Here is a 23,361-nt window from a genome sequence, read left to right on the forward strand (position 1 = left end):
GTATCACACACATTATGGGAATTTTAAATAAACTGTTAAATGTCTACCACAGTAAACAGTTTTGGGACACAGATAAAAATCAAACAACTTTATTACAAAAATAAGTTACACTCAACCTCATTTTACAGTATAAAACATTTATTTGCAGGAATGCAAAAACGTTGTTGGCCACCAACAATAGTTTAAAACTGCTAACATCTTTTTCAAAAGGTTGTATGGATACAGCTTTATTGAGAGGGAGTTAATACCTGTGTACAAAACCGGGTGTATGGTTCAGTCTTCCTTTTTGGCTAAAGAACATGGAATAGAAACCATAGCTGCAGCATCCCTTTTTCCATTGAATGACCCTACACCTTACCAGTCAACTGAATCAGGCCTGTATTAAACCCAAGGCAAAAACTCAGGCCTCTTGTCGGTCCAATACAAACCAAAAGGCAGTTGGCTTAGGCGTGGGTGTGTTTACCAGTTGTTCATGATTAAGATTTTCAAACCTCAACACACAGGGATGATTTAATGGTACTGGACATAATTGGTTGTTGTGACCCTCACAATGCTCCACTGCTAAGTAGGAAAACGTAAAATAAAATCCAAAAGTAAAAACCTGTCTGGCTGAGGAGAAAAGGGACACTGCAGGGCTTTTTTCAAAAGCACTCAGATGCCTTTGTGATGTTCAAGCCATTACAAAAAAAGTAACATCTTATTCCAAACTATTATACAATCATACACCAGTAACTACAGCTGAACAAGCAAGGCAGCTAATTCAGTTCAAAAATACGATGAAAGCAAGGCTTGTTTAGGCTCATCATATGAGATTTTGCATGCCCAGTTAGACTGTTCGCAGTGTCAGGGCAACAGCTAAATGACTATATTACATTAAGTACATCTGCCTGGCTGCTGCCTTTGTGCATATTTAAATGGTAAACAAGCCTTGCTTTCATCAATATAAGTTTCCCTATTTACAGTACAGGCAGGGTAGTTGAATCCTCTGTACTGAGGTAGTACACCAACCCTTTAAAGACAAGTTCTGAAAAGAACCACTTTCCTGGAATGCCTGACTTATCCATGCAAGGTGGTTACACCAAAAACCTGCAGATTTTAATTACCTATTTTCTTTCTTAAAATTTGTATCAATTTTGATCAACATGGATATTTCGGACAATAAAATTGCAATTAGCACAAAAATATACAATAGCATCAAGCTCCTTTGAGCCACTTCAAACTTAAAAACTTTTAAAAACAAAAAGTGCAAAATTCATTTGACATTTCAGTATCCTTTAGGATAACTGAACTTCAATGATTTAAAATGGCATCCTTGGGGGCGTTGGGGCATTTGACAGAGGGTGGCATGTTTATATATAATGTTTTAAATGCTAGGCTTCCATCAATGAGTAGAGTAAGTCCAAGCATGTTGCTTTCTGAATTTCCGTTGATTCGTAGGGTGGCAGTATGGGAGATATGCTTCTGTAAGGCTGGAATATCATTGGACCATTGCGTCGACCTTACCATCATATCATTGGCAGCTTCCGGTGTAACCCCATGTAACAAGTCAGTCTTCATAGTAACTGGTCAGGACCAGCCTCGACCCCTTTTCCCTGCTGAAGAGAAACACAGAAAGTCAGAATCCTGATCCGATTCCTACTTTGATCACACTACCTTTCAATGGACCACACAGAGATGAAAACAATGGAATTCCACCACAAGCTGCATATGGTACAGACAAATGAAGAAACGTATAGGCGGACATTCTGAATACAGAGCCTAAGCACCTTATGAGCACCTAACTTTGTTTAGTCATGGGTTATCCTGGGAAGGTACATGGCCCTAGATTCAAACCTCTGGAGACATGCATGTGGACAACACCCACTAACATGACATTCCCAGAATGAGCACTGTCTACATTCAACTGACCAAATGATGTAGAGGGTGAATTTCCGGGTCTATGGGACTTCACAGCATGCTAGTGTAGCCACAAATGCAAACCTTTGGTCCATTCCTTCCACATGGGGCCTTCAACAAGTATGCACAAATGAGGAGAAATAGCCAGAGCACAAAGTTTAAATTAGTATAGCTGGGTCATTAGAGTGAAATATAGTTGTTGAGATAAGGGAAGTCTCAATAACAGATCAAAGATAAAAGCCAAATCTCAAAGCCTAAAACAAACACCTGTCCAGGCCAGGATGATTTCATAAACTATAAATGGCAATCAGCTGTATCTGTCTAAAACCGCATTCAGACAGGAAGAGAGTAGCTGTGATGTAGTGACAAAAGATGAAAACAATTATAGGCAAAATAAACATTGGCAGTACAACAAAGTGAAATGAATCTCAACTTTTAAGGCGACATACAAGCAATGAGTGAATCGCCGCATGTCTGCATGCGGATTAACTTTACTTCCACACCACAGTCCACCAAACATCTTTTGTCTACAAAAGCTCCGAGATGGTTTACAATGTTCTACTGCCCAGAAATTACTCCCTGCCTCAATGAGTGGGACAACTACTTTACACCAGCAACAAACCAAAAACTCAAGAAAACGTACTAAATACAAATGCTCCACAGACGTCAGTTAACCTTAACATCACAAGACTCCAAGTCAGAGCTTCCTATGAACTCACAAAAGACATACGGACAAACCATGAATTGCCATAAACAGTTAAAAGCATTTACATTAGGAACTACATCCACTGTACCATCACTCATCACCTCATGCTTACCCACCCCTCCCCAAAGTAGTCCGCAATCACCTACCACACGGCCTCTCTGCTGGGACCCTCCCCTGGAGCCACGTGCTCCTCTGCTGGTTCCAGGACCTCCGCGCTGGGAGTAGGTGGACCTTCCCCTGGGCGTGGCAGTGGCTCCTCGACCCCGGGACATGGAGGGCCCGCGGGCACCCCGCCCTCCTCTGCCCCGACCTGTGGCTTGGAAGTCGTCATAGCCATAGTAGGGGTCCTCATAGCCACCGCGGTAGTTGTGATAGTCATAGCCATAGTAATCGTAATAGTCTTCGTAACCGTAGTAGTCATGGGGGTAGGAGTAGCCTCCTCGTCCACCCCGTCCTCTGCCTCTCGTTGGGGGAGGCATGTGTGGGGGACCATAGTAATAATAGTCATCATACCTGGGGGTGAGGAGAAATATGATTGCAATTAGAGTTCACTTCCTTTTCAACTGTCAGATCAGTCAGCAAACCATGTTAAATGTAACTGACAGCATCCGATTTTTCTTACATCTGTGTCTTGGCTGCTTGTCTCTGCGCCTTGCGCTCTTTCCTTTTCTGGTCTGGGGGCTTGGCGAAAACAATTTCGATCTGTTCTCCCTCCAGCTCCTTGCCATTCATGTCAGCAAGTGCCTAGAGGACAAGACAAGAAAATTGTAAAAAGCCAGAATTTACATCAATGCAATTGAGATCAAGAGTGGGGAAAAAAAGAGGCACCTTCACGGCTCCTTCTCTCTCCTCAAAGTGGATGAAGGCGTAGTCTTTCAGCTTCTTCACCCGTTCCAGTTTACCAAACTGGCTGAATGTCTTTTCAAGTATATCTTCTGTTACAGTACTTGCCAGGTTTCGCACAAATAATACCTTGACCTGCGATCCATAAACACAGTAATCAGACACAGACCGCCTAATGCATTTCAATTAAAATGTTTACATTGGTGGCAAACATATGCACCATTATCATCACTGTCTGACCCCCTCACCTTGGCCATGACCTCAGGGTCAGGATCCTCAATAGGATCCGCCCACTCCACAGTCACCACGTTGCCCCAGACCTTGACCTTGCCGCTCATGAGCCTGCGCCGTGCCTGTGCGGCCGTCTTGTGGTCTTCATACTCCAGGAAGCAGAAGCCCCTATTCTTCTTCTTATCGTCTGGCTGATGGTACAGGATGACATCATTAAGACCCTCTGTATGGAGAAATAAGAGAGGCAAAAGGCTAATGAGGAACAGAGAAAATCACACACACACAAAAAAAATGGATATCTTGAAAACAACAAATCATGAATTAAACTCAGTGTACACAGATGATAAAACACTTTGCTTTTATTTGTTGAGTGTAGATTATTATTAAGTCTTGAACATGAATGTACACTGGTCATAATGCAATCATGACTGATTCTGTGTAGCCTGCACTAAGTCAGTGCTTACCGGTGACTTTTGCGAACTCCTCCACAATCTGTTCTTTTGTTTTGCTCTTCGGGATGGAGCCGACAAACAGTCTGTTATTGGCCACAGAGATGCACACGCCAATGTGTTTGCCAGGTCGGATTTCACTATTGTTACACTAGAGAGGATCAAAACACAGCCGAGGGTCAGTCATCAAAACACCACCCATGTTCTTTTATTCAAAACATGCAGCGAATGGAGACTACACATTGGTGCCCACTGTTGTGCCACAAACAATCCTTACCAGCTTAACTGCCGCCTGGGCAGACTCTTTAGTGCAGAAGGTGACAAAGGCATAGCCTCTGTTCAGGCCACTGAGTGGGTCCATCATCAGACGCAGGTCCCAGATGGGACCTGCCTTTTCAAACAGGGGGACCAGCTCATCCTCAAAGAGATCCCTCGGGATTTTCCCCACAAATATCTAAAGGAAAGAAAACAGGGAGCAAGAGTCAAGCTCCATGCAACATGAAGTATTTTACCGTGCCAGAACACAAAAACTTAACTGAAAGGGCTAGCCTGTCAGATCTTTACTGTAAAACATCAGCAAGGATAGTCCCCAGTTGCACAATTTATGTGTTTGGTAATGAAAGTGTAATCACCTCAACTCCTACGCTTACTCACCTCTGTGCCAATGGTGGGCTGTGCTCCTGAGTGGGTAGACTCTGGAGGTGGACCACCATATTTCCTCTGACCTGTTGTTACATCAAGCGTGTAACCAGTTCTCTCAAGAAGAGCCTAGGACCATTGAGAAGATTAATCTGTTTAGCACATCATCACAATATATAACCAAGACTGATGTGCAGGTGCTAACTATTTACATTCATAGTGCTGCCACTAACATCCAACATGTTGAAAAATCAATTTTCTTTTTCATTGTTTTTTTTCTTCAAAATTCTTCAGTCACATTAAAAAACACTGGACTTACTTTTATTTTAGCTTCATCTGGTCCTTTACTGGATTCTGACACTTTGGTCCCCTGCTTCTCCCTCTGTCTGTATGTCTTCATCACTCCACACAGAAAGGCACTTTTGTTCTGTTCAAGGAAGCAAACAAGAATACACATGTTATAAAATGAAGAAACACAGGGAAATACTGACACCATGTCTACATGCCTGCATATTCCTGTACCCCTTTCTTGCTTTAATACTTGAAATTAAACTGCTATGACAAAACTACAAGTTTACTTGAGTTTGATGCTTTGGCAAGATCTTGATGGTTCTCAGAAGTCCAACTGGCCAGAATGACCCAGCAATAAAAACTAAAAAGGGCAGAGCCCCATCATTTAGGCTAACCGAAAAGAATCCTATCCTTCCAATCCATATTACATTTCAAAATGAAGTTCACTATTTGCCAGTGAGAAAGGCCAAAAAGCTGCATATTTGAGAAGACATAGTAATTTGGGCCTAAGTTCATACACTACCTGAACATGTGAGAGATCGCTATCCTTAAACTGCAGTAGTACTTGCAGGGCACCCTCCTCGTTGAATTCCTTCAAGGCTTCGATTGCGCGGTCATCTAGGTCACTGTGTGATACCAACCCTGAGGGAGAGACACATTCAAAGGAAACAAACTATATGAGTGTGGGCCATTGATGTCCATCATATAGACAGTGTTTAACCAAGAACTGGTGCTTACATTTTCCACATTGCCTGAGATGGAAGTCAGAACACATTAACGGGCTGGAAAAGTCACTGGCAAAATATACATTCAGGTGAACACGAGACTTGAACTGAAGCACTGTCCACGACTGCTAAACATAGGTTACGGGGGAATTTTGCTCACACACAAATAATTGCTTTACATTGGCCAGTTCCTCCATTTTCTAACTTGTCTTGTATTACAGCCACTAACAGCTGCTTGCATTGTGTGTTTATGAAAACCTGCACATGCAGCGCATCCACCGCATGACTGAACGAAGTGGACTACTCACTCAACCACCTCGTCCAGTTCCCTCAGTAAACCCAGTGTGTCCGAGATAAAATTCTGAGACGCAGGGAAATTCTGACGATGCACGGATCATAAGTACATGTCCATGGTTTAACATTACTGAGCACTCATCATTTTGCCTCTAAATTTTATACTGCAGTACCCATTTTGACAGGAAACCACAAAAAGTTGCTTGAAAGTCAAAATTTCCATTATTCCAAGATATCATCTTGGAGTACATGCAATTAGACAAAAACAAAATATGGTAATGAATGTGGTTGAGCTGAATGTTTAGTGGGCCTTACCTGCTATGTAAATTTCGTCTAGTTTTTCTGCAACTTTTTTTGGTAAACCAGCGTCTAATAAAGTCTGGAAGTGCTCTGAATGGGTAACTGCAGCAGTGGTCTCCATTGGTTCTTCAGTACCGTTGCCATTTATATGCTCTGTGGCCATGTCTCCAGATCTGCACAGATGCAATGAGCCAAATTAATCCAAAACTGGACAATATTAAAGCGAGGTACTATGTATTTGATCCCATGCAGGGGTGTTGACTATCCAGATCCGGTTAGAATACTTGCGCTGAGGCGCACAGGAATAACCTATTGACCCATTACCCAACTGAGGGCAATGCAAAGTTACATGCATCTACAACCCTTCTAACAGTACGTAACATTTATTGGGCAAATTTGAAAACATATCAAAACATGCAGAATTTCCACTGTTTGCAGTTGTGGCGTTAAATGTTTCCTAACTTGTTGGGATAAGTGCCTCCTTGTACAGGACCCACATGGTGGTCAGTCAAAACATAATAAATATTTCAACCTACCTCCAGAAAAAAAACCTTTGAGAACACCTAGCATTATACCAACAATTCGTGAATGCACGCTGAAGTCATTGATATTGCCCTGTCTCTGACGCTCGGACAGAGGCATATGACGGGGTAGGGTTCGGCTGTAGCCCTGCCTGCTAATACACGTGTTCCTTTAGCACTGTTTCCGGTAACGTTACTTTGCTAGCGAGCATGTGCCGCGCCACAATGCAATGTTAGCTACCAAAGTTGCTAGCTTATCATTTCACAATAATGTTATTAATGCATAAATTAAGGTAAGTGCATACTATATCAAGTTAAAGTTCCTTTGGGATACCCATGGTATACGACGGCCGTTTAGTACTGAGGTCTAGTACCAACCAACATTTTTCAAATTCGCTAATATTATTCAAGGTTTTAATCCAATTAACGTTAACGTAAATTCGCTTTAATGCGCTGGCTAAGTATTCATTTTTATTGAGCGTATGGCTTGCTTCACACCAAGTTAGACACCATTACTGAGTACAGCTAGACAATTATTCTTCCTCACTGTCGAAAGCAATCACATACCATGCCAGAATTCTTACAAGCCCTAACCCTAGCATCCGATAGGCAGTGCAAACAGATAACGTTAAGACACGAAAACTAGCTCCACTGCAAGCAAACGTTAGCAAATTCATACGTACCCACTAAGCTACCGAGCGTAACTTAGACGGGCAAGGAAGCCAGATAGCAAGCTAACTACGTGTGCAACACTACTTAGTAGGCGGTGTCTGGAAGAAAAACAACCCATCTTAACACAAGTTTGGTCACTGTCGCGTCAATCTCACGGGCCAACTTCACAAACACCACCCCAGTCAACTAGCCACTGAAATGCAGAACGACTTCACCAAGTTTGAAAGCTGATGTGACGTTAGCCACCTAGCAAATGTTAGAAAACTGTATTGCTAGCTTGCTAATGTTAGCTTACTTATCCTAGTTTCCAGTATCCACATGACCTTCTGGTGCAAACAATTTAAGACCATCTGTGCTTCAACAAACCTAAACACCTGCATTCATGATTTATTTAACACAGCTACGGTGAATGGCAAGTTGCTTCGCCTGTGAACGAGTTTGCCAACGTGCCGCCACATAGGGGAGTCCATTTTCAAAAAGCCGGTCTGAAGAAACGTCCCAACCAGTTCCCACTTTGTTTGAAAACACAATATAACCGAAGGCTGGCGATGGCTACAAAACAGCACATGTGACCAATGAATAAGTATTTATCGTACCTGATGATAGACCACTGAACTGTACTGAATGGGAGGGAAACGTGAAGAGAAAAAAGAGTCGAAATCCCCGCCGCTGCTCCGGCTCCACTCTTTCACTCTGGAGGATGTAAAATGGCGGCTACGTTCACGCCGCGAGTTTTTCCCATCTACGGGGTTTCTCACACCCATATACATGGACTACCTTTTTCAGCTTTGTAACAAATCATTCTCGATGAGCAAATATACCACTAGGAGGAATCATTGTATCAAAATATGCAGTGCCGTCTTTATTTACGATCCAGAATAGGCATCGAGTAGAAGTTTGTACAATTGCACCGTCTCCTAGATATTAACCCCACTCCATTTCTTTTTTCAGTTAGCTACTATAAGCCAAATGCTTTTTTGTTTACAAATGAAAGAGTAATAAAAAAAAAAGTGCACAAAAAATGAAAGGCAACTATTAGAGACTGGATTTCCAACATGTCTCATGTCCTTATGTTAGACTTGTTTTTACTCCCTATTTTCCATTTATTTTTATTTATTGCTTTTATTCTATAAAAAAAAAACTACCTCATGTAGACTGATTGCTTGCAGAGATGGTAAAAAGTACACACTTTAAAAGTTGAAACCTATAGATGACCTCGCTGTGTTAAAACCCTGGTAAAAGTATAAGTAAGCCTACTGCTTCAACTTGTTTACCTTTGTGAATGTCACAAAGTATGCAGTCTGAAATGTATTGAAAGTATAGAAGTAAAAAGTATCCTAGCCTTCTTAACCTACCTGTAATCATTCATTTACACTTTCATCACATAACCATTGTTTTGGCACCCTGGCTCCTGCAAATTGCACCACTATCCATGATGTTGGTCTTTATATCTGGAAGGCGCAATGACATGAAATAAAATAATCAATAACTTTCCTTAAGCATTAATAGGAAAGTAACAAACCTGTTTTGAATGTGTAAGGTGTAGAAAATACAGCTATTTCTGTTCAAATGTAGGGGGAAGTAAAAATTGGCAGAAAAATAAATAGGCCTCCAGTAAAGTGCAGATACCTGAAAATGAAGTAGGCCTACAGTGCAGTACTGTACATCTGTTATGCCACTTCTGCATACTTGTAGGACTGGCACACTTTGGATGTTCTAAGCAGAAAACAATTATGTTAACCCATTATGTTAACAATTCAGAATTCATAGGGAAAATGGGTATTCAAATGCAAAGATCCTGAGTGAAAAATTCTAACAGGGAGCTTAAAATTGCTTGTAGAGCCCCTGTCACTGATGCACACGTTAGACAAGGACTTCACACAAAATGCAAAACATACATTTTACGTAGAAATTTAATATGATCAGACATTCAGGCTGGGGGCCTACTGTATATGTCCCTTTGTGAAATGCTATGACTTTGAGAGTTGCTCAGTAGTCGGCCTGTGTGAGAGTCACTTAGTGCAGTTTTTCAAGCCCCCTGTCCTTACACTGGACCAATGCTTGTTAGGCAGGCTTGTTTGTCTGTGAGTCCAGAGTGAGGGATTTTAATTGAATATTGGCTGCTATAGGAAGCTAAGGAAGAGTAACTAACAGAGGAGTAACTCTGTATCTTGTTTGGCTATAAAGACCAGACACGCAGCTGCATTCTGAATCATCTGCTGTGGTTTCACAAGCAGGTGTGCCAACTAGCAATGCACTGCAATAGTCCAATTTGGAAAGACAAAAAAGAGAGGAAAAAAAAAGTCCGCTTCAACCAGGGTTTACTGCTCCCACTTGTTTTTATTTTTTATTTTTCCCTGACATTTCAGGTAATCACCCTTCTTCAGACGAGTTTTCCAATTCCAATTTGGAAAGAACCATGGCCTGCATAAAAAGTTGTATCACAAATTGTGTAAGACAGGGTCTGATTGTCTGAATATTGTGCTGTGAACCAACATGGCTGGAGGTGAGCCAGGATGCTGATCTGTTGGAGAATAGCTGGTATAGATTATACTATTAGTCACTCCACCCGGCCTTGAACCTGGGTCTCCAGGGTACCAAACCTGACCTTTACCCCAGGGTGTTGCTTGACCACAACGGCAAAGAGCCAGCTCTTTGGCATGGTAGTCAGAGCGCCATCCCACTTCTGACACCATATGTACCGAAGGGAGGGAGCAGTCACTCCACCCGGCCTGTAACCTGGGTCTGGAACCAGACTTGTTGGTATGTCAGAAAAGGAATTTAGGCCTTGAATAATTTTAGTATTATAATATCATTGTGAATTAAAATACTGAACCATTTCAGGCTTTCTAAGGATCATCCAAAATTCGAGTTAAAGGTGCCATCAGATATTAAGCAATTTCTAATCCGTGTCACTTTTTGTTACATTCAGCGAATATTTCCTCACAATCCACTAGCTCCAATTCTGTGAGTACACTGTAAAACAGTTTTCATACATAGCCCTGGCTCTGTGAACTGGAAACAAACAAAGTGGAGCAAGCCTGTCCCCCAAGCATAACAAAACATTTCCAGCCAGTCATCGAAAGGGTGGGATGGGACTTAGGAAATGGAAGAGGATCTTGGGGAGGGGTTTGAGTTCGCTCTTTGGTGTTTTTGTTCGTGTTTAGTTCAAATGTCAATGGACGCGATGTCATCCAGAATCACTGATGGCAACTGTCTAATCTAAATTCATTTTCAAGTTAATTTCCACAGCGCCCAACTCTAGAATCTGTCTGTAGAATAACTGAGGGATTTTCTCCCTATCGCATATTGTTTTATTTTCATACCATTGCTGAAACAAATGTTACAGGATTCGAATAGCTTTTCAGAACCAGCAACTGCCAGCATATTGTAGATCATTGTGATTCAGAAAGTTAAACTGACCAAGGATAGGATAGCCTATAAATTGGCTTTGAGATTATAACATAGGCCTACTGTAAGTAACAGGACTGTATTCAGCTTTATCCTCTCAGCCTTTGTTAATGATATTGGATTGCTCCTCCTGCTTTTCACCCAGACAATATGTAATTACACCTTTAATCAATAGTTGCTCACTAATGGGGCCCCAAGTCCCAAGGGGAGCCAGACACTTTCCTCCATTTTGTGAGATTGCTCCCGTGCAATTGAAACTCTCCTAAACGCGCATCTTGTCTGTGATTTGCTGGAACAGTTTGTTATGTTTTTATGGGCTAGGTTTGCCCAGGTTGTTTTTGTTGCCATTTTTGGAACCTGGGCTGTCAACAGAAATCGCGTTTTTTTTATAGTGTATTCAGGACACATACAGCTAGCGGTTGGTTAGGTGATGTTTGCAGTAAGTGACATAAAATGTTTTAGCCTAAAAAACGTGTGGCATCGCTTAGAGCACCTTTAATTAATTGGTATCACTCTGATTCTGATATTCTCTCAATGTGTATTCATGGCCACATCGTATCATGTACTTTATATACACACATGCTGTGTGTTTAATGTGATTTCACTTTTATCATATTCCCCATTTATGAAGTCTGGTTAGTTTGTGTCACTTCTATAACACAATGCCCCAAGCCAAGTGGAAATACTATTTGGCTTCCTTCCGCTCTATAAATTAAGCAAAATCCTCTGCCATATTAAATTTGGAGCCATGCACAGTTTGAGTATAGGGACTTTCTGCTGCGATCTAGAGCCAGAGTCTGCACAGATGACAGCCAAATTCAGGTGCACCTTTTCATAGGGCCCGTCCCCCTTTTCCCAGTTGGCCTGCCCTGCTTTTTCAGTCTTTGGTGATATCTTACTTTACTGATCAGAAGAATATGGTCACATCTTGTTTACCAGGGGCACTGCTAATTTGGGCCCTATGACAGACAATAATTATGATCTCTGGGGGGCCCCTGTCAGTACTGGGCCCTTACAATCTTCAATTACTTATCAAGAGAGCTTAAATAGTTAGTTACAGCTGGAGATACAGTATTTAATTTACAGAAGGAGTTCTTCATGTATGAACATGATCTAGAAATTTGCTTTGGAACATCACCTGAACTGGAAATTCACACATTAGCAGCTGGTGGAATGTTGCAACATTGCAGTGTAATTAAAATATAGCAGACTACTAAAACGTATTGTAGGCTACATTTGACAAAGTTGCCTGGCAAACTCAGCCTCAAAACCTGGGTAACCACCAGGGATGGGCAGTAATTATGATACATATATTTTGTCATTTGTATTTATTGGGTTGAAGAAAATGGCTTCGTATTTTGTATCAAAATATTTTTGTGTGTTTTTGTAGTTTAAAAATATTGCCAAATATGCCTGGTAAAACCAATACTTTTGTATAAGTATACTCTTTTGATCCCATGAGGGAAATTTGGTCTCTTCATTTATCCCAATCCGTGAATTAGTGAAACACACTCAGCACACAGTGAACACACAGTGAGGTGAAGCACACACTAATCCCGGCGCAGTGAGCTGCCTGCATCAACAGCGGCGCTCGGGGAGCAGTGAGGGGTTAGGTGCCTTGCTCAAGGGCACTTCAGCCGTGCCTGGGTTCAGACCGGCAACCCTCCAGTTACAAGTCCGAAGCGCTAACCAGTAGGCCACGGCTGCCCCCCCGTTTTGGTGATGTGATGACATCATAAAAGTGCAAAACAATGAATGTAGCCTCTGACTGGTGTTGACTTTTTTGTCCAGATTGTTGTGAACAGAATATTAAGATTCAGGAAGGTGATGAATGAGAAATCTGTAGGTTGCTCCCACACACAATACACCCCCTCTCTCAAGTTTCTTGAGAAATTTGGTTCTTGAGAACTTTATTATGAAAAAAGTTTGCACACTCCTTGTTACTCTTTTTTTTTTAGTTTATTTTCTCATTTGGCAGATAATGTTATCTACTAAGACTACCAAGGAGTGTGCAAACTTTTTTCATAAAAAACTTTATTTTTTTTGCTCAGTACCTGGGATGTGCACAAAGTCTCCTTGTAAAGTCTTGAGAACTTCAACCATCAGTTATGGTTATGCATTATGTGCAACATTGCTCAAAAGGTTGCCGCATGCAGCATCCATATATATGCCCCTTTGCATCAATATAACCCCATTTAGTGTACACAGTACCCAAACACTACTTAATCAACAGTAATCAAGAGTCAGTGTGCATGATGAAGGAATAGATTAGACAGATGTGGAAGAGTTGCAAAGTGATTTCATGCTCTGTTTAAAACGTATTTATGGTGTGCATTCAGTATTGTGTAATTTATTTTGATACACTTAAAATTAGGGGTATTTGATCTTTTATTTGAAAATACATTTTGATGTATTTCTGCCCATCCCTGGTAACCACAATACCATGCAGATCACCTTCAGCAAAGGCTGTCAATACATTCCCATGTATCCACCCCTTCCTATGATAAATTACATTTCAAGACATTATTCTATGTGTGTGTGTGTGTGTGTGTGTGAGAGTGTGCGTGTGCGTGCATGCTTGCGCACATTGGTCAGTCCAGGGCCAGGCTGACCTGCTGGTGTGACATTCACCTCATTTCTACACCTTGTTCATACAGAGGCATGGAATAAGTTGTTTGCAGACAGTGAATGAAGCAATTATTTTACACATAAATAGACAAGAGGGAGAGATAAGATACAATGATCTTAATGGTCATAATCGGTATCCCAGTGGTCCCACTTGGGACCGGCACATTCATCCTTGACGTGCAGCAAAATGCTGACAGACAAAATCTCCAGCGGTCAGCGGTAGATAGGAGAGCGTAAAACGGTCCATGCTTTCACTATGCATTCGCTGAAAGCAGGAAAAGGGGGTGGGTTAGGGGTGAGTTAATCGACGACAATAAACTGATCGCTTACAGTAGCTAAGATGAGGTTTAACTTTTTAAAGTTATGAATTAGCCAACCAACATTTGCGTGCTCGCGTGTGGTTGCGTAGTCTGACAGCAGATGCTTGCGGGACAGCAATCTAATAGCATGTAGTAGCAGACTACCTCGTGCTTCTTGGGAGAATGCAACCTGGTCGTAAACTATCGGAATAACCTCAGCGTATTTGGCAGGGCTGGCAGAGGCGAGGACAACAACTGGTGCAGATTTAATCATCTGAATCTGCAACCGGTCTCCAAGGTAGGCTACACACCTTTTCGTGGTGCATTTACTATAGCCAACAAAAACTGTAGTAGCCCACAGTGTTTACAACCTAAGCTAATATTTGTTGAAATGATTAGCCTTTGTGGTTCCCACAACTTTGTTTAGACATGTGTTTGATATGATATGATTATACAAATAATAATTACGATTTGATTTATGTTGTCCAGTCTTCTATCAATTCACCATGTTCAATGGATATGCGTAGATTGGCTGTTAAATGGACTACTGCAGAAAATAAAATAGCTTACTCGTGTTGTTTTTATCAACTGAAGTGAGAATAGGCTACCTATAGCACAGGATATGTGGAGTAGGCTTAGGCTATGAATTATTATGACCGCCGCACAGCGAAGCGGCGGTCATATAGGTTTATTTTTTTTTTTTTTTTTTTTTTTTTTTTCTTTTTCGCATGCCCAAATTTCCGTCAATGATTCCCGGGACACTGAAAGACCGGGGTACACGAAACTTGGTGGACATGTAACCCCACATGGATAGCATGGAACCATCGTTTTTCGTTTTGATCTGTAGCCCCTCCGCTGAATTGGACCCCCCGAAAGGAGGGTAGGGCAGACACAGTTTTCTGTGAATATCTCGAAAACCGTAGGGTTTAGGAGGACCATTTTTTTTTTTGTATGTTGATCTCAAGGGGCCATGTCAACCCATTCCATAACCACTCATTTCATGTATAGCGCCACCTAGTTAAACACAAAAAAGTAAAAATGAGGTGGTGTAATTGAAGGTATCTGTGACCTAACATAGTCAAAACTGCACAAAATTGGAAGTGTAGGATCATTATGACACCCTATGTATGCACGCCAAGTTTTGTGGAATTCCGTTCATGGGGGGCCACACAATAAATTAATTTATGTTACTATACACCAACTGGCCTGTAGGTGGCCGGAGACAGTTTTCTGTGAATATCTCGAGAACCGTAGGGCCTAGGAGGTCCACCTTTTTTTTTTGTATGTTGGTCTTAAGGGGGCATGTCAACCCATCCCATTACCACTTATTTCATGTATAGCGCCACCTAGTTAAAAAATTAAAAAGCAAAAATGAGGTGTTTTCATCTCAATATCTCTGGCTGACAAGGTCAAAACTGCACGAAATTAAAAGAGTAGGATCATTATGACACCCTCTGAATGCATGCCAAGTTTTGTGTACTTTCGTTCATGGGGGCCTTACAATAAAATAATTTATGTGTACATTTAGTGACGCATTACACCAACAAGGATTCCCGGGACACTGAAAGACCGGGTACACAAAACTTGGTGAGCATGTACCCCACATGGATAGCATGGAACCGTCATTTTCGTTTTCATCTGCAGCCCCCGCTGGACTGGACCCCGAAAGGAGGGTAGGGCAGACACAGTTCTCTGTGAATCTTTTATGGTATGTTGGTCTCAAGGGCCCACATCAACCTGGCTCATAATCACTCATTTGTGATTTGCCCCCGTAAAAAAAATGAAAATCAGTAGGATTAAAAGAAAGCCAAAATAAATATTCATCATCATCATCATGGCTGCATTTTCAGTATTGGCAGAAGTAGTCGTTTGTCCACTAGATGGCATGATCGTTGCAGTGAGACGTAATTTTGTTGGAAGTTAAAAGTGGGTTGGAAAAACAATGGACGCTTCATACAAGGACTGTAATTTACCGCATTTAACATCTAATAAGGATAGGACGATGTTCACATGAAGTGTAATTCCCATTTCTTCTTGAAGCGAAATAAATCTAAGGATGTTTTCGGACATGCTTGGTTTTACTGCAGGTAATGCGTTAATCTTGTAATATCAATAAGGACCTAGCTAATGTTACCGTTAGCGTTGGTTGAGTGATGGAGGCATTTGATTGATTGCATTTGTAGAAAACTATAAATGCGGTTATACCAAGCAAATTGATAGCAGCACTGTTTGTATCTTTCGACTGTCATTTATTGCACGTGCTACAAAATCATTCTGTGCAATGGAAGATTTACCAACGTTATAACCGGTCTGATACAGTTTTGCCTATACATGCGTGAGACTGAGACGCCTGTTTATTTTGTTTTAAGTGCGTGCAGGGTGTGAGAGGGGAATCGATGTGCTTTGATTACAGCTTGGTAGTTGTAGTCTGTGAAATTAAAAAGCACGTGTGTGTGAAGTATCCAAACAATGACACCTTCATTTTATTATGGCTGCTTTAGCAAAACACCTTAAGCTACTGTGTAGTGGGTCCCATTTAGAAGTGGCTACTTCATTTCGCTTTCCTTGACTCATGGAGCTGCGTGAATGTTATTACAACTTTTCGCCCACGATATGACAGTTTAAGTCCGCTTGATACTGTAAGGCGTAAGCCATTGGTTTCAAAGGAGATTTTATTTGTGTTGCCAGCATAGCCTATTGACAATTTATGTTGTCAATAGGCCTACCTTATAATCCTACCTGTAGCTTAGGGAAGCTAACAACTTTCTATTAGGATCTAGTTTGTTAGTTACCGTTTTGTCATAACTCCCTGATGCATTTTTGCATTTAGAATAGCCAGAGTGTGTATATCTCAATCGAAAATTAAACAATATCGGTGCCTATGGACTAGGCTGGGTGAACCCAGCCTGATCTGCCCGCTATTTATTTTTTGATTTCTTAAAAGATTGAGCTTGGTCTGATGAAAGCCAGACTAGCCATGGACCTCAGTTAAACAATGCAAGGGAACATGAATCAGCCTATATTTGCACTAACAATAACGGACAAAAGCTTTTCAACTTTGGCCCGTTAAAATGTGTATGAACAGTCAAGCGGCGCATTTCATCAAGGCCCATTTGGACATGTCAGTTATTTGCACCACTGGTTAGATGTAAAACAGCATTTCGTTTCAGACTAGGCTACTGTTACTTAATTTGTGCATTAACAATAACGTTTCAGACTACTGTTACTTAATTTGTGCATTGACAATAAAGTATTACATGAACTAAAGATGACTAAAATCTTATGTAGAAGAAGAAACATTCACAAAAAAATCCATCCATCCAAAAATGACCTTTGTTTTTGATAGCTGTTGAAAACGGCATGGAACTGACAGAGATGTTTTTGTTTATAAATACATAAAAAAAATAAATAAATAAATAACATTATGCTGATACCTTTTGCTTTTCCCAAATACAATGTAGCCTACAGGTGTAAGTGACCTTTCATCAATCCAGTTGCAATGGATGAACTGTGATGAACTGCCCTACTTGTGATTGTTTAGAGATTTTAAAGGTTTTATAACAATTCTACATCTTCTTTGGCTATTCTACAATCTATTCACCTTTTCAGCACCAGTAGGGTACTTTCTGTGCAGCCGCACACACACACTCAGGCATGCCAAACAAGCATACACAAAAGTTTCAAGAGTGGGGGATGGAGTAAAATATGGAGACAAATTGAAGTGTGATTTATTTTCGCGGAACGGATGTACAGGACTGAGCGGCGGTCATATTTTGTACCGCTATGCGGTACATCTAGTTCTCTTAATAATAATAATAATAATAATAATAATAGGTCTTTCACCACCCACAGTAAGGGTCTCACTAATTGTGAATTCAATTCCTGCTAATAACGAAATCTGATATGCCACCACAATTTTCTCTGTGACATTTTCTCCCATGATGCATTTCTGCATAATCTGTCAGTTTGGGAACTGAGGAGATGGTTATCTGACAGGTCAGTGTGATTGACGGCTCATCACATTGATGGTGATTTGACACAGAACCCCAGGCTCTCTGGCTGAACAGATATTGCTACATGGTGATATGAAAAATAGTGACCCTGTGATCAAAGCCAAGGCTGCCTGAAAAGCAACACAGGATTCCAGAGTTGCACAAAACAACTCACTTGCATTTTGTAATATGGCATTTGCAACAATTACTGAAGGTTTAAGTGCCTTATCCCATCGTTCAGCCTGTCTTATAGCCCATTTCAGTGTGAAATTGAGCAGCTGGCCCAGTAAAAGTATCCATCAGCTCTACAGGGAAAGGGAATGCATGCGGTGCAAAATGAAAATCCTCTTCTGCAAAGAGGTCCATTTCGCTGTGTTGTGTAGAAGAGTGTTTCGCAAGCTTACACTCTTGGTTGTATGTGAATGTGTTTGTTTTAAGGAATAGACTGAACTCAGGGTGTTTTTTTGTGTTTAGAAAATGTTTGGACTGATTTCCTCTGCCAGAGAGAGAACATCTATACCAAAGTATGGTTACAGTTTTGCCAAAAAATTGTGGTAGGCCTATTCAAAGAGTTCCAAGTTTACCCATCACCAGGGCAAATGATATTTATTTGCTTGGCCTGCACATTTAAACCTCTGTGTTGAAATATGTTTACTATCCCTTTCATCCTTGCAGAATTACAGTGGTGAGCAGACAGCCCCCACAAGCTGACGATGCCATAATCAGTACAAATGTTACACAGATAAGGTAAGATAAGGTGAAAACTACAACATGAACATTGGAAGAAAGTTATCATATTTACATTGAAGTACTGGTTTATTTTGGACTAAGGCTGCATGTTTGAAGTGATGTTTTCTCTTAGCATTGGTTGATGTACCAGAGAGGTTGAAGTACAACACAGGTATATAGGCCTATATCAGCACAACAATAGTGGTTAACATATAAATCGTCATGTCATTCATATTGATTTAGTTACATTTGCTATTGCAATGTATTATTTATCATCATTTTTTACAGGGTCACATTGTGTGTAAAAGTCTAGAAACAGATGAGAGATGAGTTTGATGGACTTTGTTCACATTATAGACAAAGAAAAGTGTCTCTATAAAAGTCATAAAATCTCAGCCTGTCTGCTTTGTTTTCTTTGGATATGACTATGTCTAATAGGGCCCTAATTAGAAAGACTAAAGGAAAAACACACTGAGTTCATATAAATAAAAGTTACTATACTTACTATAAGCCAAGGAGCAATCTGGAATAAAAGTCTAGAAACAGATGAGAGATGACTTTGATGATGGACTTTGTTCACATTATAGACAAAGAAAAGTGTCTCTAAAAGTCATAAAATCTCAGCCTGTCTGTTTTGTTTTCTTTGGATATGACTATGTCTAAGGCCCCTAATTAGAAAGACTAAAGGAAAAATAAAAAAATAAAAGTTACTATACTTACTATAAGCCAAGGAGTAATCTGGAAAGTAAAAGTCTAGAAACAGATGAGAGATGAGTTTGGTGGACTTTGTTCGTATTATAGACAGAGAAAGGTGTCTCCATAATTGCAATGTATTATTTATCATAATTTTTTTACAGGGTCACAAGACATGAAACACCAATGGAGAAAAATAAGCAAGTTCACACAAGAGGACTGATGCCATTGCTGACGGTTTGGAATGACTGGGAAGGATGAACATTAGCAACTGCTCTTCAGTACAGGAGCAGAAGCCATTTGACACGGGGACAGTATTGATTGTGAGCCCTCTTATTGTCTTGACCTTGTTCTCTGCTCTTTTAAACTGCACTGTCATTCTAGCTATTTGTACTACCAGGAAACTCCACCTGCCGGCCAAATATTTAATTTGCTCATTGGCGGTCACAGACCTTTTGGTAGCCACACTGGTGATGCCACTTACAGTATATTCTGTACATTGCCACAGAAACATGGATGCTGGGATACGTAGTTTGTCAGGCATGGCTAAGTGTGGACATGAGCTGCTGCACCTGTTCTATCCTCCACTTATGCGCCATTGCTGCGGATCGTCACTGGTCCATTACCAGTGCCCTAGAGTACACGTGCAGACGGACAACACGACTCACTGCTGTCATGGTGACCATCGTGTGGATTCTCTCTGTCCTCATCTCAGTTCCACCATTGTTTTGGAGGAGTAATTGTTGTATCACTCAGTGTACCATTGAACATGATCATATTACTTATACAATTTACTCCACATTTGGGGCTTTCTATATCCCCATGGCTCTTATCCTTGTACTGTACTGCAGGATCTTCATTGCTGCTAAAACCCTCTACCAGAGGAGAGGTGTCACCACAGATCTGTGTTCTAACGGAGAAATTCATGGACATTACCCTGCTGTTCAGTTTTCCTGTGTGTCCCCGAGGACCACGCCCAATCCTGGAAAACCAGTAGAGCTTGTGCTCAACAAAGACAGTGACAGCCCTTGCCCAAATGCGTTTCAGAGGACCCTCGAGGAAGACAAAGGAAGGAGTCAACTGTATTCCATACGAGAGAGGAGAGCAGCCCAAACACTAGGTCTCATCCTGGGAGCGTTTGTGCTCTGTTGGCTGCCTTTCTTTGTGAAAGAGCTGATGGTTGGCTTTGGGATACTCCGGCCGACGCAGCACGTGTCTAACTTTCTCACCTGATTAGGCTACACTAACTCACTCATTAACCCACTGCTGTATACAAGCTTTAATGAGTACTTCAAACAGGCCTTTAAAAGACTACTGCAATGCAGGAGAGTATGACTAAAGTCACAATGAATTGTCTGTTGTAAAAGGTTTGTGAAAACGACAGTATTTCAGTCATTAGTATTGTTTGAAAGAAATGAAATATACAGTACAATGCATATGTACTTATGTTGACTGTTCTGTGCTTCCGGTGCTCTGCAGACTGCCAGTAATTTTAAATGATCCTCCGCGTTGGTCTGTTATAAAGACACAGCTGTGTGCCGTTTTACGCAAGTCATCATTATCATCATTGCCCTTGGACATTTATCAGCCGGTTAGATGCAACCAATTTAACTAATTTAACATGGATTTTTTTTAATAATTTTATTATTTAATTATTTTACTATTTTGTTTGTTGTCTGTTTTGTATGTGTTGGTGTCACGGGTACGCTGGCGATTACGACGCTCCGTCCGGCATCTTTTGTCTCATGTCTCACAACTTTATAAATAAAAGTTACTTACTATATGCCAAGGAGCAATCTGGAATAAAAGTCTAGAAACAGATGAGAGATGACTTTGATGATGGACTTTGTTCACATTATAGACCAAGAAAAGTGTCTCTATAAAAGTCATACAATCTCAGCTTGTCTGCTTTGTTTTCTTTGGATATGACTATGTCTAATAGGCCCCTAATTAGAAAGACTAAAGGAAAAACACACTGAGTTCATATAAATAAAAGTTACTATACTTAAAGTAAAAGTCTAGAAACAGATGAGAGATGAGTTTGGTGGACTTTGTTCGTATTATAGACAGAGAAAGGTGTCTGAAGTCATAAAATCTCAGCCTGTCTGCTTTGTTTTCTTTGGATATGACTAAACCATTAGGCCCCTAATTAGAACGACAAAAGGAAAAGCACACTTAGTTCATCCTTGACATTTTCTACATGACATGGGAAAAAGAATAACTGCTGGATAGATTTTGGGTTTGAAAAAAATGTGGGATCAAATACTCACTTCTAGTGGGAACTCGGCTTTTAATTGTATACGGTGGACAGGAAAAACAACTATATTACATTCACATTTTTACAACACTCAGCTCAGTTCATAGCTCTCTTGAACGTGTTCATCTTTACCCATCCGGTAGTTCACTTTCACCTTCATTTCTAATCATAGCATATAATAAAAAACAGGTAGATTAACCTTTCCATGTCATGACAACATGAGTTGCCAGGATACATGGTTTCTCCTCATGGGGCATGTGCCCTTGACTGTTATCAGTGTAATCAAAACCATCCAACATTAAGGGTGTATTAGACTGATGAGCCACTGTTTTGCCACTGAAGTTCAGTATTCATTTCTCATTCACTTAAGGGATTATAAATCAGAAAAGCAGTCAGTGAGTCATTCTGAACACAGCATTGGCAACATGAGGATGAAGGTCTTTTTTAATCCAAGAGGCATCTGCAAGAGGAAAGGTACTAGTATAAAAGGACTGCTTGGTGCTGAATAGGCTCTCACTCAACAGCAGCAGGTGAAGACCAGAGGTAATGTTTTTTCATCTTACTGTTATATTGACAAACACATACTTGTGGAAATTGCTTTGTATTGGTATGAAGTAAGACGTTAAGACTGCTCTTTGCATGTGTGTTGTAGGATATAGTCACCATGGTTACTCAAACAAAGTCTTGTGTAGCATCCCTTCTGCTGGTATCAATACTTGTTCAGATAGGAGATTTGTATCCCAACAACGAGATGGCATCCAGTAAGTAACAGCTTCAACAGAACCATATTGACAAATTGCACACCCATCCATGCAGTAAACTCCAAAAGAGTAAAACGTCATTATGGGATAACACTGCGAAAATGATGCAAAGTTTTAAAAACAACTTTTTGAAAACTTTTTGTTATGAGTGCAGCACAATTTGAAAGCACTTACAGATTAATGCAAGAGAATGCTAAAGCATGTCCTCATGTACCCTATTGCCTTTTTGTTCAGGCTGTGAGGAGTGTAAACTGAAAGAGAACCCCATCTTTTCCAAGCCCGGGGCTCCAGTCTATCAGTGCATGGGATGCTGCTTCTCAAGAGCATATCCTACTCCTCTGAGATCCAAGGGAACAATGCTCGTGCCAAAAAACATCACCTCTGAGGCAACATGCTGTGTGGCCAGAGAATTTAAATCGGTATGATATGTATCTTCTAGAAATAACTCTATCTATGAAAAAAAGTGCATTTATTCTCACAGTTAAGACAAAGTAATGCACCGGCAGAAAAGCTGAAATATTAACAAATGTTGTTCATGTCTTACAGGTGACATTTTATGATGTGAAGCTGCAGAACCACACAGACTGCCACTGCAGCACATGCTACTATCACAAGGCTTAGGAAATGTGTATGAGAAACATTGTCTCAGTGCAAGCAAATAAATGCCTTAAATGCTCCATGTCCTTGCCAACGTAATTATTTGTAGTTCACATTGCTTTCCCCTTAATTAAATGTATTCATTTGGATTTTGCCCTGGTTGTTTTAACTTAATAAAAGGTAGACTTAAATGTGCATAATAAAGTTGACTTTCAATTGCTTTCAGTTGCCAATGTTATTCATTTTATAATAACATAATTATAAATGTGTGTGGAATAGATGGCCAAATGGGCTTGCCAGATTATGTGACACATTAGGTTGGCCTCTGAGCTTCAGTAGGAACATTCTAATATGCACATTTCATATGGCACAATTTCCCTAAAGGTTAACTGACAAATATTGATGCCTGCCATTTACAAGGTTAAAT

General features: G+C 40.6%; 2 protein-coding genes and 1 pseudogene across 4 annotated transcripts; 2 read left to right on the plus strand and 1 right to left on the minus strand.

Moving 5' to 3' along the window:
- Positions 1 to 73: 73 nt before the first annotated feature.
- Positions 74 to 8,311, minus strand: LOC125284450 (heterogeneous nuclear ribonucleoprotein Q-like). 3 transcript variants are annotated; one of them, XM_048228403.1, is made up of 13 exons: positions 8,164 to 8,311; positions 6,390 to 6,547; positions 5,579 to 5,697; positions 5,084 to 5,191; positions 4,780 to 4,893; positions 4,403 to 4,579; positions 4,141 to 4,276; positions 3,694 to 3,899; positions 3,431 to 3,580; positions 3,225 to 3,346; positions 2,749 to 3,115; positions 1,981 to 2,007; positions 74 to 1,592 (listed from the first exon to the last, which is right to left on the minus strand). In XM_048228403.1, exons 2-13 carry the CDS (start codon positions 6,535 to 6,537, stop codon positions 1,554 to 1,556), a joined length of 1,713 nt encoding a protein of 570 aa, XP_048084360.1. In that variant the 5' UTR covers positions 6,538 to 6,547; positions 8,164 to 8,311; the 3' UTR covers positions 74 to 1,553. The 3 variants fall into 3 exon arrangements, with proteins under 3 accessions (XP_048084360.1, XP_048084362.1, XP_048084361.1); XM_048228405.1 differs by lacking the exon at positions 1,981 to 2,007; XM_048228404.1 differs by lacking the exon at positions 1,981 to 2,007 and having other exon boundaries at positions 74 to 1,595.
- cga (glycoprotein hormones, alpha polypeptide) lies at positions 7,105 to 23,133 on the plus strand. The gene is made up of 5 exons (XM_048228406.1): positions 7,105 to 7,188; positions 21,947 to 22,119; positions 22,229 to 22,337; positions 22,572 to 22,756; positions 22,884 to 23,133. The coding sequence occupies exons 3-5, from the start codon at positions 22,241 to 22,243 to the stop codon at positions 22,956 to 22,958; spliced, it is 357 nt and encodes a 118-aa protein (XP_048084363.1). The 5' UTR covers positions 7,105 to 7,188; positions 21,947 to 22,119; positions 22,229 to 22,240; the 3' UTR covers positions 22,959 to 23,133.
- Positions 7,109 to 21,188, plus strand: LOC125284451 (annotated as a pseudogene).
- Positions 23,134 to 23,361: the final 228 nt, after the last annotated feature.

Source organism: Alosa alosa, chromosome 19 (genome assembly GCF_017589495.1).
Source record: "Alosa alosa isolate M-15738 ecotype Scorff River chromosome 19, AALO_Geno_1.1, whole genome shotgun sequence".
NCBI classification, from domain to species: domain Eukaryota; kingdom Metazoa; phylum Chordata; class Actinopteri; order Clupeiformes; family Clupeidae; genus Alosa; species Alosa alosa.

Excerpts from the sequence above, each read along its gene's own strand:
- LOC125284450 (XM_048228403.1), bottom strand. The coding sequence starts at position 6,537 with ATGGCCACAGAGCATATAAATGGCAACGGTACTGAAGAACCAATGGAG. Across the intron at positions 4,277-4,402 it reads CCCAGGCGGCAGTTAAGCTG|TGTAACAATAGTGAAATCCG; the intron begins GTAAGGATTGTT and ends GATCCTCTCTAG. Across the intron at positions 3,347-3,430 it reads AGAGAGAAGGAGCCGTGAAG|GCACTTGCTGACATGAATGG; the intron begins GTGCCTCTTTTT and ends CTTGTCCTCTAG.
- cga (XM_048228406.1), top strand. The coding sequence starts at position 22,241 with ATGGTTACTCAAACAAAGTCTTGTGTAGCATCCCTTCTGCTGGTATCA. Across the intron at positions 22,338-22,571 it reads CAACAACGAGATGGCATCCA|GCTGTGAGGAGTGTAAACTG; the intron begins GTAAGTAACAGC and ends CTTTTTGTTCAG. Across the intron at positions 22,757-22,883 it reads TGGCCAGAGAATTTAAATCG|GTGACATTTTATGATGTGAA; the intron begins GTATGATATGTA and ends CATGTCTTACAG.